The 16,146-nt window shown below is 37.3% G+C and overlaps 1 protein-coding gene across 2 annotated transcripts in view; it reads right to left on the bottom strand.

The window, feature by feature from the left end:
* Positions 1 to 123: 123 nt before the first annotated feature.
* Positions 124 to 16,146, bottom strand: part of srcin1b (SRC kinase signaling inhibitor 1b) — an 86,777-nt gene continuing 70,754 nt past the window's right edge. For both annotated transcript variants that reach the window (XM_055042786.1, XM_055042787.1), the window contains 7 exons: positions 14,787 to 14,934; positions 13,072 to 13,375; positions 12,484 to 12,814; positions 12,255 to 12,397; positions 11,325 to 11,474; positions 8,525 to 8,662; positions 124 to 4,176 (listed from right to left, as the gene is read on the bottom strand). In XM_055042786.1, coding sequence (XP_054898761.1) covers positions 4,144 to 4,176; positions 8,525 to 8,662; positions 11,325 to 11,474; positions 12,255 to 12,397; positions 12,484 to 12,814; positions 13,072 to 13,375; positions 14,787 to 14,934 — 1,247 coding nt within the window. In that variant the 3' untranslated portion in view covers positions 124 to 4,143. The remainder of the gene's footprint in view (positions 4,177 to 8,524; positions 8,663 to 11,324; positions 11,475 to 12,254; positions 12,398 to 12,483; positions 12,815 to 13,071; positions 13,376 to 14,786; positions 14,935 to 16,146) is intronic.

The raw sequence follows: 16,146 nt of genomic DNA, 5'->3' as shown, positions 1-16,146 counted from the left end.
GATGATCGTGATGTTACTCAAGGTTTCCATACAGAATCTCATTCTTGTCCATGTGGATGTCCATTTAGACCTTATGTGATGTTTCATTAAACTGAGGCAACAAATTGAGTCTTGAACAGTTGCTTGTGTATCAGAGGGTCACCTTTATTGACACAAAAACACAACAGGAACGTACAAAAAGCAGCAACCTGTTTGTTGAATTTTCTCACATGAAGCAGCAACGTTTTTTTTTTTGTTTTGTTTTTTCTTTTCCATTCACAGATTTGTGCTTTGTTCTGCACAGATTAGTTGGTTTGTACTAACAGTATACTGACTTTGTAGTTTATCATTCTTCTTCACAGTTCACAAACAACACTTACCCCACACAGCAAGCATCACTTTCAAACTGAAGGAACAGCATTTAGTTGATAAATATCTTTTAGATATCGTTCTTCACAAGTGTGATAGTTTATTTCTTTTTCTTATTTATTCAGACAGCAGGGCTTTTAACAGAATACAAAAATCTATATGTCACTGTACAGTTTTCTTTACTCTATGGTACACTCACAGGTATACACAGAATTAAAATGAGACGTCAGTTCAGCCGGCGTGCAGATTTTCCAGGAATGTTTACAGTATGCATGCCATTTTGGAGTATTTTTTCCCCCTCTATATATTTATATATATATAAAAAAATCACATAAAATCAATTTGTAATATATTATTTGGGTTTATATACATGATCTGAACATCCACAAATGGTTGAACAATCACACGTTCATCAAGAAACCATCGATAAACAGCTGAATCTGTATAATCGGACACACTGTTGGGTAGAATAGAATAAAACGGCTACAAACGGGATGTCTCAGCATCGGTGACAGGATTGTTTCATGTGCTTTTTTTAAATAAATGTGGTGGCACTATCTTACAGTTCGTATTATTGGTGTTTTCTGGTCTCCACGGCAACGTGTGATTATGGTTTGTTTCATGGTTCGCAGAAAAAATAAAATCTTTAACGCAGAAAAATAAAGAATTTACAGAATAAATGTGTTACATGCTTATGAATCCTCTTCAAGTATAAAAATACAAAAAAAGCTTGATTATATAAAACATAGATGACTTTTTTTCTTCCCTTTTTTACATGTTCTCTCTAAAACAAAAACTAAATGGTTCTATACTAATATACAGACATCTGAAGTGTTTCCTGTCAGATTTAAACTTTTCTAAGTCTGGATCAGCTAATCTGCTCCTACATTTCATAAACAAGTCAACTATAAACTCTTACTGTAGTTTCCCTTGTGTATAAGCACCAATCCTTTCAGAAACACTGGTTTGGTTTCATTTTGATCCAAAAGCCTTTTAGCTCAATGTGTCATGTTTCTGTTTCAGTCCAAATTACAAGAAAACTTAAATTGAAGACTAACATGTTAACATGCCTGTGTTGCCAGTTTCACCCTTAATATCATGTATAAGCATGAATGTTCATTAATTTTAAACCTAAGGCTTTTTAATTGAATAACTTTTGAGTTGCGCTCTCTGATGACATGTGGGAGTGAACAGCTGCTATAAACTGAGGACTTTTAGACAAACAGTTTCATTTAGGAATGTTAAATGTTTGCTTGACTGATCTGGTCTTCTCCTTTGTGCATCAGGTAGGCGGGATGTTTCACCTGTTCTTATTTCAGGGAAATGCTAATTGTAAATAAAATTGTAAAGTGAAGGCACATGTCTCAAGTGTTCAAACGAAGGTGTCCGTGGAGCTGCAGAAATATAACTGAGCAAACATAAAGACCCCTTCAAATTTTGCAACGGGAGTTTTATAGTAAAGGCGTTCAAATTTGTTTCCGTAAATGAAGTGGACTCGTTCATCTTCTGGAGGGCGTGTACTTTGAAGTGCTTTTTGACCTGATGCTTATTTATGTTTTTACTTTGTTTTTAACACTTTAATACTAGAATTTATTTATTTTTTAATCAGACAGATATAGTCTAATTACAAAGAAGCTTAAAGAAAAAAACGCTGTCAACACCAACTTGTGTGAAATTATAATTCCTTATTTTGCTGAACTGTAAATTCACTGGGATTGCTCACATTTTTCATTCAGTTTCACCAGTCACACCCAGGCCTGGTTACTACCAGACCAGGACAGAAATGCTTAGAACCCAAATGACAGCACGGAGGCTTAAAGATCTTAAAAAGAAAACGGCCCTGAAAAGATGAGTAACAAAATTTGACATCTATCAGTTTGGAGAAAGCTGCATATTTCCACTCTTTTAGATTGCAGAGAGCCATTATCCACAAGTGGAGAAAGAATAGCAATGGGGAGAACTTTCCCAAGAGTGGTCGGTATGCATCGACTCATCGAGGACATCACAAAATAACCCAGAACAACATCTGAAGCTCTTACTTGCCTCAAGTAAGGTCAGTGTTCATGACTGAACAACAAGAAAAAAAAATGTCATCCAGGGGAGATTTCAAAGGAGAAAATCCATCCTAACCAATAAATACCACAAATGGTCTGTCTCATATTTCCAAAAATTCATGTTTATGATCCTCAACACTTCTGAGTAAAGATTCTGTGGACTGACGACACATAAAAGGGGCTAAATGGAAAGTGTGATTATTATGCAGACAGTCCCAAATGGTCTGTGTGTGATAATGGTATCAGAACTGGACAAGCTTCAGTAATCAATCAAAACATTAATTCTGATCTGCAAAAAAGAAAAAAAATGTCCATCCACAAACTTCTGACTCTAAGCTCTTCAGTTATGCAAGTCAATGATCAAAAGGACTCCAGCAAGTCCACTTCTCAATGTCTCAAACAAACAGGAAGAAATGTAAGAAAAATCTTACATTTAAGGCAAAATCTATAACCAATAAAAATGCTTTCTCAAAAACTGAAATATGTTGTCAAAACTTGAAAACCCTCCAACGTAGTGCAATTAAATCAATCGTGCAAAGAAAAGTGCACCACGATTCTCACTGGTGGTTATTATTGTTGCCACCAAGTGTAACTGGATCATCTATCAGGTTTAGGTGGCAAATATCCGAGCACATTGGGCCAAGTTGGCTTGAACATTTTCTTCTTATCGATGAAAAATTGTTAGTAAACAGTTTATTAAATTAAAAAAAGAATCAGATCGTCAGTAATATTAAATTTAGCTTCACTTTCTGAAACATTTGTGTGTGAAAAAAAGCGAAGAAAAAGTCAAAAATGCTAATACTATTCAATGGCATTAAATTGAATTGAATAAATTATGGGTAGAATTGAAGTGACCTAACAGGCCTAAGCAGTAAAGTAGAAGTAGTGTATGTTTTCAGAAATATCTGAGAAGTTTTAATTTGGCCATAATAAAATGCATTTCGCCTGACCAAAGTAAGTAATAAACATCTGCTTATGTGTAGCTGCCAGAAAATAAATTTCAAGCAAGTTCAACCCATTGTGGTTATTATTCAACATTGCCGGATGAAGCAATAGATAAATTTAAATACTTTTGTTTGACAAGTCCAGTTAAAACTTTCATATCTTAATAAATCAAGATTTGGCAAAACGCAGGTAAATTTCAGTAAATTAGAAGATCAAGAAAAAGTAATTTTTTAGTAATTTAATTCAAAACAGTAATCTGAAATAACCGAAATGTATCAGTTTTATTATTCAAGTTTATTTCTATTGATTTCTTGACGTGAATGATTGAAATGCGTGTACTTTTCAATTATATTCTTCTTTACTGAAATCCACCTGTAATATTTAGAGAAACACTAAAGTAGCATCCTTTGTTTACATCTCATGCAGCTTTTACTTGTGTGTTTGTTGCAGAATTCACTGAATAAAACTAAAAAACTAATTTTATTACTCATACAGAGAATCCGCCAGTCCTCAATGAAGTGTAAAACTGGGACATATATCTGGTGTTAGGTTGTTAGTTATGGTGGTTGATGGATTTACACATTAGATGTGTTAAACTGCTTGATGTCGCAGGTCCAGAACTGCTGCAGTCACTTTCCAAATTTTACACATGAATCGGCATAGTCACATTAATTTCTCAGCAGACAACAGGAGCTCCTGTTTGCCTCCAAACTGTGACATTTTTACCAACAGTCACCTTCGAGGTGGGAATTAGGATTTAGAGGTCCAAAAGTGGAATGATCCGAGTACTCAGTCCTCACGTAATTAGTCCAGATGAGACCTGAGAGACCTGAGAAGCAAACAGGATGACAAAAGGCAAAGCAAGTGACGAAGAGGAGAAGAAAAAAAAAAAAGGCTGGCTGACGGACTAAAAAAAGATGTCAGAAAAAAGCAGTGAAGGAAAACGTCGGCAGAAATGATGATGATGATCGGCCGGATCAGTGAGCAGCAGAAGCTCAGGACTGCCCCAAAAAGCAAGCAGAGGGAGGAGGGAAAGTTTCAGAGCAAAAAAGGCAAAAAAAAAATAATGGAGACATGAAGCAGTGAAGGGGGAGAAAACATAAAAATCAAAATTTACTAACAGACACATCAAGTTTTTGTTAAATCTCTTAAACCCTTCATCCCTGCACTACTGCTGCTCTGCGATTCGATCTGATTGGCCGATGGGAACGTCAGGTTTTGGTGCATCGGCGTGACGGTCCTCGTGTGCGCGGCTGTCGCTGAGCTGAAGCAGAGCTGCTGTCAGAGCTGCAGGACAGAAAAATCTGTCCTTATTCTGTTCCCCTTCCTCCTCCGAGTGACGCAGCATAAGAGGAGGAAGAGGAAGGAGGACAGGAACAAAAGGCAGGATGCTAGGAAATTAAGGCTGTGTAGGAAAGGGCCGGAGAGTAAAAGGATGACTTTAGGAAAGAAGAGAAAATAAAAAAGAATAAAGGAGATGAAGAGTAAATGCAGAGGAAGGGAAAAGAGAGAGAGCAAGAATGAAATAAGAGACTGAGGAATTTAAGAAAGAAGAGATGAATAGAAGGAGAAATAAGGGCTAGAGACAATGGGAGTGTAGGAGGAGGAATGCAAGGAGCCCACAGCTCTGAATAAGAGTCAAAAACGTTTGAGTTTTTGACTCCTCAAACCACCCGGAAGCAGAAGCAGCAGCAGGAGACTCCACAGCTTCTCTCCGAGCCAAATTCATCAACCAAGTGGAATAAAAACAGCAAAAAGCCGTCCGTCCCCTGCTCCACTCTGCTGCCACTGCTGAAAAATGAGCCGGACAGACAGTTTCCCTCCCATCAGACATCCGGGAGTCTGCAGAGAGTTTGTCCGTCCAAATGTTCAGCGAACCGAGAGCCTTTGCAGGAAAACAAGTTACGTTCAGGGAGACTAATGTTGGAAAGGCTTGGAGCAACAGAAATGATGCAGGAAAACAACCAGGCACAAAGTCTTTAGGTGAACCTGACCGAGGTACCGAGGCTTACAAACAAATTTCCAGGAATTTATTCACATTTTGTGACGTTACAACAAGCTTTAATGTAGTTTATTGGAATTTTATGTAAATGATCAACAGAAAGCTGCACATTAGTGAGTAGAGGGATGTAAATGAGCACTCTGAGTCCGTCTTTGATAGCTTTGGACATCTAGTTTTTGTCTTTATAAAATATTTTGAAATTTAGGGCTTAGAATTAACTCCACTTTTCTGACACATGTATATTATTAGATCTAAGCAATTCGGTTCTAGCTCTGGTTGATTATTCAGGATTGCAGGTTAAATGAAAGTGACCAAAGCAACTTCTTCTATGTATTTTCTGAGTTTGAAGCAAACTGTAATTCAGACTACTTTTGCCAAAAATGACTTTCTTTTTGTCTTTTTCCTTTAGTCAAACTTGACTAATGCCCTCCTCAGTTTAGGCGGAAGGCTGAATATTGGTAGGTTTGAAGTTGTGCAATACTTTTTGTTCCATTTTTCCATGGAGTGAAGAGAGCCCTGTGGAATGTTCAAAGTTTGAGATCTTGTTTTCCAATCCAACTCTGACCTGTCTGCTGTCTTCTGTGATCTTCATGAAGCTGCTTGCTCAGTAATGTTTTTCAATAACCTTTGAAATCTTCACATAACATTTTGATTTGTACCTACATTAAACTAAATTAAAGTGGAGTTAAAGTCAGCAGCAGCGTAGATTTAATATATCCCCATGTGGAATATACTAACTGTTTGACACAGAAGAGCATTTTTTTTCCCAACAAAATACTAAAACTGGACAAGAAAACTTACTTCAGCCAGTCCTAACAGGCCACAAAAGGATTTTTTGTCTTCAAAACCAATAGGAGATTTTGATGCACATATTTAAAACTTATTTTGGGAACAAAATAATATGCACTACTTTATTTTTACTTTCTGTGATTAATTTTTTTTGCAAGAATTACTTGCATTAGATTTTAAAATCTGTAAATGAATGCATTTAATATATGTCATGTTATGTATGACAGGGTTAAACTCCACTTCATCTAACATAAAATATTTTTGTTTCTTTTACATAAATCATACGTTTCCAGTTTTATCCAAAGTGACGACACATAGTTTGTTGTGTGTATCTGCACATTTTGAAAGATTGTAACTTTTAAGTGTTGCTTTTGGGCCTTTTTTATCTGATGGCAGACAAATATTTTGTACATCATCAAAATGTTGTTTTTAAACAAATTTGATTTATTCTAGGTTCCTATTAAAGAGTAAAGCTTTTTTCTGCAGTTTCTCTATATTTGAACTGAACATGATTGAATATGACTAACAATACAGACTGAAATTCAATCTTTCGTTATCATTACCAAACTGCTTCTGTAATATTATTATAATATTACGATTTTACAGACTACAGTGGAGGAAAGTTTTGAGTGTTGCATTAGCACCAGAGCTGTGGTTGGAGTATTATATTTGATTTATTGCTGGGTTGGACAGATTTCCAACCACTGGCCATGGCCTTCTTAATATGAGGCTGTAATATAACAGTACAGAGGCTTTGCTTTGTTTACTCTACAAACATCTGAGCTTTTATGTTTCAGGAATACATTTTCTATGCAGAGATCCTCTGAATGTATAAAGACTGAAAACCTGCGGAGCAAAACTGAAAAAGCTCTGAGCGGCCAGCTGGATGTGCTTGGTACTCTCAGAAACATAGCTAGGTTGACAGCAGTTGGCTGTGTCTGAAGGAGCAGATATGATTCATCCATTCATGGATTAAAAAATATTGCGGCCTCAAAGCTGCATGTTTATCACTAACTCTGCTCAGGCTGGACTCAATTTTTTCTGGAGGTTTTACTCCAGTTCACAAATCCAAATATGAGGAAAGGAACTGATTCAATTTCCTCAACACAGTGTCTTAGCTCCAGGTTTTGTCCTTTGACATTTTTGGTGTTTGGTGTTAATTAGCAGAAGGTTTATTAAAAGGAAAAAGTGTTGTAGAAAAGTGCACAAGCAACGGCATTGCGATTGTGAAGCAAAGTCCAAGAAGGACTAGATTGCTACTCTTTTTGAATGACATTTTCATCTTATTTGAATCCAATGTGGAGTTCAGTGTGGCGGTTCCCTGACCACGTGGGGTCCCATTTCATCTGCTCAGCTGGTCCACTGAGCTTTATCAAGTCCAGTGTCGGTGCAGCAGACCTCTTCATTTGTTCCTCTATTAATTTTATGTTTATAAACATAAACACAAACTGTTTATGTTTATGTTGAGCTATTCCTGCTTGTTCTTACTCAAATAAATTCAGTTTCTCTAATTTAGTGAGATCCATGTGGAGATACAATGACCTGACTAATTATGGGACTGTAAGTATGTAGTCATGTCAGGCTTTATCATTACAGAATTATTTTTATGACTCCTGGATACTGGGTTTGTGTTGCAGTCTGTGAGCAGCAGGTTTGAATCTTGTAGAAAAAAAAAAGAATTTTAATTTGAACAAGCAACAAATGCTTTGTAAATTCTGTAGAGTCAACCAATTTAACTGTTGCTGGTAATCAGTTCACAACTGCATCCTTTTTCCTTGGACAAAAGCTAGATTGAAAATGTTTTTCAGGAAGGGGTTTTAGGTGAAAATGATTGAATGAGGTATTTCCAGCCAGTAAAATAAACAGTCAGCCTCAAAAAACAATATGAAAGGACATTAATTTATGCTCATGTTTTGTGTTTCTTAAGCAATATTTAATATTACGTATGCAAAGTTATTTTTAAAATGTTATATTTTTTGTACCTCCATGTGCATTTTGTTTTCCATATCTGCTTTGTGCTTTCTGAATTTATTTCCTGCATGAATTAAACTCATACAACCTCGTTCGAATCATTCTGCATAATAAGCTGTATCCTTCAGGCTACTTAAAGGCAGCAGTTTTAACAAGATGAACGATGAGAATTTTTTCTGACTCAATTTAGGTTAATCAATGGAAAAAAAAAATCTAACACACTGGACAAAAACTTGATGCTTCAACAAGCTCGTCCAAATCCAGCCACCCAAACATTAAAACACACAAGAAGAAGAGGTGAAAATCAGTTTGTGCTCCCCTGATAGTCTTCTGGGACAAAGAGGCGGAGCTTCCTCTGAAGTGACAGCAGAGAGGAGAGGCAGGCGGAGCGTCAGAGGGGTTAGAAGTGGAATACCTGCTGTTGGCCCTGGAGTTTGGGGAAATCCTCTTTCTGCTTGCGGGTTTTTGGTCTCTCCAGGCTGCCCTGTTGAAGGTGTTTGAGTCGGGCTGCGACGGTGGGACCTTTCGTTGGTCCTGGCGAGTTACTGCTATTCTGTGGAAGAAGAACAAGTTGTTTTATTGTTTTATTAGCTATTCTGGAAAACCTGATTTTAACAAGATGGAGTGACAGCCTCTTGTGATAATTTGAGCCTCTTAGTAAAATTGCACTAATGTGGAAACTATTTTCTGAATGATAGGGAAAGAGTGTTGCAAAAATGTTTTTTCCCTCAGTAAAAATTTCACACAACAGATAAGTAATGATTTTCTAAGTGAATGTTTTTTAAATGGCTCAATTAACAATTTAAATTTTCATCAGATTTCTGTAACAATAAAGTCCAAACATGCAACGTAGTCAAAGAATTGACATCCATAAATTAATTTTGGTGTAATAAAACTAAATACTTGGCAAAGAGCTTTATATATCTTATAAATAATTCTGGAGGACTTCCATCCCACTTTACTTTGCAAAATTGTTTTAATTCACCCACATTGGAGCATTTTTGAGCAGCAAAACACTGTCACACCATCTCAATAAGTTGCATAGATACATGAATGGATGGACAAACAGATGAGCAAATACACAAAGAGATTGACACATTGATGGAAGAGGAAGTCAACTGATGAGTAGATGGACAGATGGCTAAATACGCTGTTTCAGTAATGGACAGATTGCAGACAGATTGATAAACTAATAGAAGGATAAATCCCTTAAGGAAATGGACAAATATTTTTCACTTACTTATTTAAAGCTAAAGAAATATACTTGAATTTCCAACTCTCCACTGAGATTGAGCTATGTAGAAGCCCTGCTCTACAACTTTCCTCCCTTGCTTTAAATTTGTTTTCATTTTCATTTAACAACCAAGGGGAAGAAATGAGAGTTTTACCTGCTTGTGCCATGGGAATAAAAACACATTAAGATAATTTTAGTGGCTGCTATTTTAGCTGACATCAATCATCAGTTAGAGGCAGCTCTGAAAACAGGGTGTGAATCTTAAAGACCTACTTGTGTGTAAAAAAAAAAAAAAAAAAAGAAAAAAAAAGCTGCTACTGTGAGCCTAAAATCCTCAACATCTTTTATTTTGACAGTTACCTGCCTGGTGGAGACGGGAGATAATTGCAGAAAAACAAAACCTCTTTATTCAGCTGAACATGTCGGAGAAACTGAAGGCTGTTTTTGGAGGTTTCCCTCCCTGTTTTTTTTTTTTTTTTTTTTTTGTTTTTGTTTGCACAAACAGGTTTATTTGGGCACATCCATGTACAACTGCTGCACGCTAACTCAGACACATTGGGATAAGGCTAAAAATCTGTTTTTGATTTTTGTGTAAAAAATATTCACCCAGGATTCTTTTGTTCTTTTAATTTAGTATTTCTCCAAAATAAAAATAAAAACTTCCTCACATATAAGAGAAGAGGAGTTTGAAAATTAAGTTGGGCAAGAACTGGAATTTATTGGACAATAGCTTTTTCATGTAATCATCCACTGTATCACTTGGATAAAATAAAAAATAAAAAAACAGCAGCTTTGGAGCGTTTTCGAAATCATGTCCTCTGTCCTTCTCCTTTAATATAAATTTATGTGACATAGAGAGTCACACTTTCACAATGAAAGTCTCAACAATGAGTGACTGGAAACATCTCCAACAGCTGAGTTGAGCATGACAACGGACTAACCTGTCCAGATATTTTCAATTCCTCAGGTAAATTTAGTTAAGACACTGAAAGATGTGCAGTAATTCCATTGTACTAAACTTAATGTAAATTATTGATGTCTTTTATTTTTGTTGCAAAGTTTTAATTGCGACGTGAATTAAATACATTTTATGGTAAAGCTTATTTTAAACAAATCAGTAGCCCAATTTTTATGAGTCTTCAACTTTTCAAAAGTTGACAACAGCACTGGGAGTTTTGTGCAGACTATTAACTATGATACTATCAGCAATTGTATTGGATGCCTCTTGTATGGCAATAAAAAGCAGAAATTGACAACCTTTATAAATGAAAATCAGAATGTCATCATTCACTTTTGTTTTTGTCCAACAAAAGTTAATAGGTCTCTCCACCCCCGCTTGTATCACTTCTTCAGTCAACCTTCTGTACAATTGTTACTCCATTTAGCAGCAAAAATAAATTTGATTCAGCTCAGTAAATTCTGGGGAAATGAACCAAGGCATGTGTTTAAACAAGATTTACTCTGACGTCTAAAAGACAAACTAATAACCAATTTCCCCCCTCGGTGTTTTTCTGCTTCACAGTCTGACGATGATAAATTAATGTTTCTGTGAATAGAAGCCAGAAACCTAGTCAGATTTTAAGGCAAAGGGCAGCAAAAAGCACATTTGTAATTAAGTTCAAGCTAATGTGTTTTTCATTTTCTTTTCATTTCTTTTCTCAAGACTTGTAGTTAGTCTGCATGGAAGATTGGGCAAAGTAGGAAATAAACAGTAGTTAAAAAAGAGGGTAAAGTTAGAAGAACCAGATCTCGGAGTGTGGCAGCAGCAAGCGGCAGCTTGAGATTTTACCTTTCTGCCCAACGACCCAAAGACACATGGAGGGGTGGCCTTTGGCTGGCTGCTGCTCTGTTTACTACTGGGTGAATCTTTTACAGGTGTTCTCTGAAATATCTTTTTATTTATGAAATAATGTGGTGAGAACATTTTGGAATATGACGAGACAAGAAAAACAAAACTCAGCAATTTCAATAACTGCCCTACCTCTAGCTCAGCGAGAATCTTCTCTTCATCATCATCATCCTGAATGGCTGAGGCGGCGATCACAGGTGGAGTGGAGGCTGGCCGGGGCGTCTCTGAAGGGGTCCTTCTTAGCTTTACCAAAGTTTTTGGCATGTCACCATCTTCTTCAATCTACACACACAAAACAGAGGCAGTAAAACGTTTTGTGGTGTGTATCTATCCCTGCAGGGTTCATATGCATCCCTGCAGTAGGAGACATCTAATGTTTGATTCGGGTCATGTCTCTTTACATTTGCTATGTTGAACATCATTCAGAAACAATTGATTTCTATGCAGCCACACCAGTCTGGCATCACAATATGACTGATAATTGTAATATATTTTTTTCAATAATAGGGAGCATATATCAGATAGCTGAACACATTGTGATGAGTGGATGATTGCATGAGAATATTTGCAGAACTGGATCTCTTGTGGGGTTTTCCTAGTCTGCATTCTTAAGTGTCCCAGATATGGGAACCTGGGACAGGAGAAGAAAGTAGTGTTGTGCTTCTGACAAAGTGGGAAACCGCATGCTGTGCCAGCCATGTTGATTTCACGTTATTCCTCCTTAAGCATCATTGTAGACCATCAACATCTTTCAATGAAAACTGCAAATGATACTTTCCTCTCTACTGTCACTACATGCAACCTTAGTATGAGGGATTGCTTCAAACTTAAGAACTCAATCAACAGGACACTCAATCAACTGTGAACATTTCTTTCACTACATGCATGTAAAAGATATGCTGTCAAAACATACAGTATGTAGAAGTGAATGCTGCAGTCAGTTGACTCAATGCACCTTCAATTACCCTTTAGAAGATATTTGTTGCTTATTATGAACAGAGACTGGATGCATTTAATTTCACAGCTGATGACTTTAAGTTATATCAAAACATTGAGTCTCACCTTCTGGTTCTTGTTGGTGATGATCACCTCTCCAGTGCGGTTCGTGGTGAGGCCATGAGCCGACGGGAAGCTTCTGCGAGGGGGAGGCGGTGGAGGAGACTTGGATGGTTTTTCTGTTTTGTATCTGGTGACACTGAGGTCCACTGTAAAAATCAGAAAACCCCATAAGATTAATTTCAAAAATGATCTTTTTATCTGCACAGTTGATGTTTAAATCTGCACAACTCACCAGACCCTCGATGTGGGCCGCCACTCTCCATGCTGTTGAGCTTCTGAGCAGCAAGCTGCACTTTGCCAGGCTGCTGCTCCCCACTGGACGTAGTGGTGGCTGTGGTCCCAGTGCTCCCGGCAGCTGAAGAAGTAGCTGTGGTGCAGCTTATTGGGAGGGTAATCTGAGGTTTGGGGGGCACTGCCGGTTTGTTTATGTGCTTGGCAGCAAAGTCCAAGTCTGGAATAGCCTTCATCAGCTCAGCCTGGGTTTCTTCCAGCAGGCGATTGATGTCCTGGGCGCTGAACTGGGTCAAACTGGCACGTTTCTCCTCCCAGTCCCGTTCAGCCGCCTAACAGACATACAGACACAGATAAATAAAACAAAAACATAAAATTACTGGCAGGATATATGGAGTTGATTTTCTAATGCTGCCCCAACAAATGGAATAATAAACCATCTGCTCGTGTGTCTGAGTAACAGATTTAAGAGCTTTCAGATATAATGTCAAATGTAAATGAATATCTGCCATCTGGCAGAAGAGTGAGCGGCAAATATATTTCTGTTCGCAGTAGAGTGATGAAGAGAAATGAACATGATAAGGTTTACCAGTCTGACTTCTGCAGACATGGCTTTGTCTGCAGGGCGCCGACTGGGCAGATCATCCAGGACTCGGTTTCTGAAGGTCATGGAGGAGTGGACGTCCTGCTCAGGACCGGAGGTGTCAGCTTCACTGGCAGAGGAGGACAGGGGCATCCAGTTGGCCAGACCGGCAGTGGTGCTCAGGTCACTGAGGCTGAGAGGAGGACTGTTCAGGATGTCCAGGTCAGAGCTGCGACTCAGGTCGTCTGATCTCTTCTGGGATTGACTGGAAAGGTCTTCAGGGGTCTTCCACACACCTTCTGAGACTTGTCTGTGCAAACAGAGAAAACACAATATCATTAAACACAAAATACTACTATGCACGAGGAAAGGAATGCTAACAAAAATACTTTAAAATGACACATTTCCAAGAACAACTTAAAATTTAGATAACTGTTTTCAAAAATGAAAAAATAAACAGTGGCATTCATTTGCATTTAGCCTCATTGACACAATACTCTGTAGAACCACCTTTCACATCAGATCCCCATGTTTTGTTAATATTTGAGTTGAAACTCCATCTGTATATTCAGGGTAATTTTCCATCTGAAAAGTGAATTTTTCATCAGTTTCAATTATTTTGCAGCCTCTAAAAAGTTATGTTCAAGGTTTTTGTGTAGTTAGAGCCATCTAGCTTCCCATCAGAATCCACCAGATTTCCTGTCCTCGCAAAAGAATAGTTGTGGAATAAAGCATCTTTAATGTTTAAAAATAAATGTGTAAAGAGGAATTAATTTAATTTACATTCTCTGCAGCACAGATTGAGTTTGCTAAGTAATAGATGAGTTCATTAGAAAGGTTATTTATATTTCAAAGAATGGCTCTTGTATTTTATCATGTACTGACATGAAACACTTTAACCCACAATGTGGAGGTTGAATCTGTGGAGTCTTGATCACAGCTTTCTCTGATGAAATAATCATCTGATGTAATTACTGACCAGAACATCTCAACATTAGTTTTATCAGCAGTACTGATGGTGAGAAGGAGACCATGCTGCTACAGCCCGACTCCGCTGAACTCACCATATTCAGGCATTACTGTAAAATGCGCAGGCGCTGAGTCACTATTTAACACATTCATACACCATGATTAATATTATTCAAAACAATATAGGGGATGATGTGTATTTCAAAATGTTCATCCTGAGTCGTTTATTAAAAGTGCATAAAAATCTTATTTATATTTGTAAGGTCAATAAGCTTTGGCTTATGAAATTGTTTATGGTTCACTGAGAGTGCAAGCTGCCATTATTGTTTTGCCTCCATCACCATGTTAGACAAACAGAATTTTGTTTCTGGACAGGCATTCAGCAGGCCAGAAATGCACAATATGAACAAACATCTACGCTTTGGCTTTCCTCATTTTACATTTACCCACAAAGTGCATGAAAACTTTAAAGTGGTACTCAGCTCTGTTTGGGACTATTAATTTATTTTTTCATCTGCAAATGGCAGACCACTTTCCTTTTAACTACTATGGAAACAGTAAGGTTTTCATACTCTACTTTTATGTATGGGCATAATTTTGTTATGGTTTCACTGTTTTTTTGTTGTTGTTGTTGCTTTCGAATTAAACGCACAAAAGTTTCATATTCGGAAATGTGTCGCACAAACCAAACTGGTTTAACATCAAAGTAAGAAACTATCTGATAAAAAAAGCGTAGCGTTTGATGTGAATACCTGCGAAGTGTGCTGAGAGCATCAGTCATGGTGTTGCAGCGTTTCAGTAGAGCTTCCAGGCGTTGAGGCTCCTCTTTTAGGAACTTAACAGCCTCCACCTCCACCCTTAGCACCACTCGCATCTTACTCTGCAGGCTGGGGAACTGGTCTGAGGAAGAGAAGAGGAGGAGGAAACTGAGTGTCATGTTATTAGAAAAGTGTAAAAAAGGCTTTTATTCTTAGCCCACTTTAATTAGAAATTTAAATAGCATGAGCACTCTGATAAATAGTTTTTTTTTGTTTAATAAATCAGTAATGAGATTAGGAGAGGTGACCATCATTATGTAATCAATGAGAAAGGTATTTTTTTCCCCACATTTGTAACAACCCAATCACATTACTTTGTCAATGTATGCATCATATTCACTAAAATACACAATTCAGTCAGGACTACCTCACTTTTGTATCTCTCCAAATTTTCAAAAACAAATTAATCCCCAAAACAGATTTTGTTCAGGGTACAATTTTTTCTCACATTTGTAGGATGTGTTGGACATGGTAACAACAAGTGTTAAGATATGACACTCTGCTATAATGAACCCCACAGAGCTTCAGAATGACTCATTAATATTCAGTGAACAGAGAATAGTACACAGGTCAGGGCAGCAAGGCAAGAGGCCAAAACTGAAACTTTATGAACAGCAATTAAGCAGTAAGAAGAGCCATAAATATTAATGTTGAATCACTCACACCTGAACCACAACCTCCAACTAAAACTAACATACCATTTCATATTTCATTTTGAATATTTAGACTACGTTATTGCATAAGATTAGTCTCACCAGTTTAAAGTAACCTCTTGAAAAAACTTTTTTACATTAAAACACACTGATTAAATTAAGATGTTGTGTAATAGACATTGTAATGTATAAAATGGTGCATAAGCATTAGGTTCTGGAGGAGTGCCAGAAATCCACAGCTCATATGAGAGAATCTGTTGGCAGAGTTATAATATTGTGCCATTCATGAGAGGGTGGGAGGTAAAAAAAGGAGGTTGAAAACCATGAGAAATCCTACTTTCCATAAGTCAAGCAGGACACAGAGCAAAGCTGTGGAAGAAGGTGCTTTGGTCAGATTAGATGAAACCAAATGATTTTACCTATATTCGAAACACTGGACATGGTAGAAATTAACACTGAACACCACAAAACAGGCATGATATGGGAATACTTTTCTTCAGTGGGACAAGAGTTGATGGGAAGATAAATGGAAGTTAATACAGGTTCATTAAAAAAAAAAATCTGTTAGTGGTTGCAACAGAGTACAGTATAGTGACTCGCTCATCAACCTCAGCTGGATCCGGAACAGAAAAGAACCAATT

Source organism: Poeciliopsis prolifica, unplaced genomic scaffold (genome assembly GCF_027474105.1).
Source record: "Poeciliopsis prolifica strain line A6 unplaced genomic scaffold, Auburn_PproV2 SCAFFOLD018, whole genome shotgun sequence".
Classification (NCBI taxonomy): Eukaryota; Metazoa; Chordata; class Actinopteri; order Cyprinodontiformes; family Poeciliidae; genus Poeciliopsis; species Poeciliopsis prolifica.
Note: the sequence above shows the minus strand (reverse complement) of the source record. Positions and strands in the feature narration are given on the sequence as shown.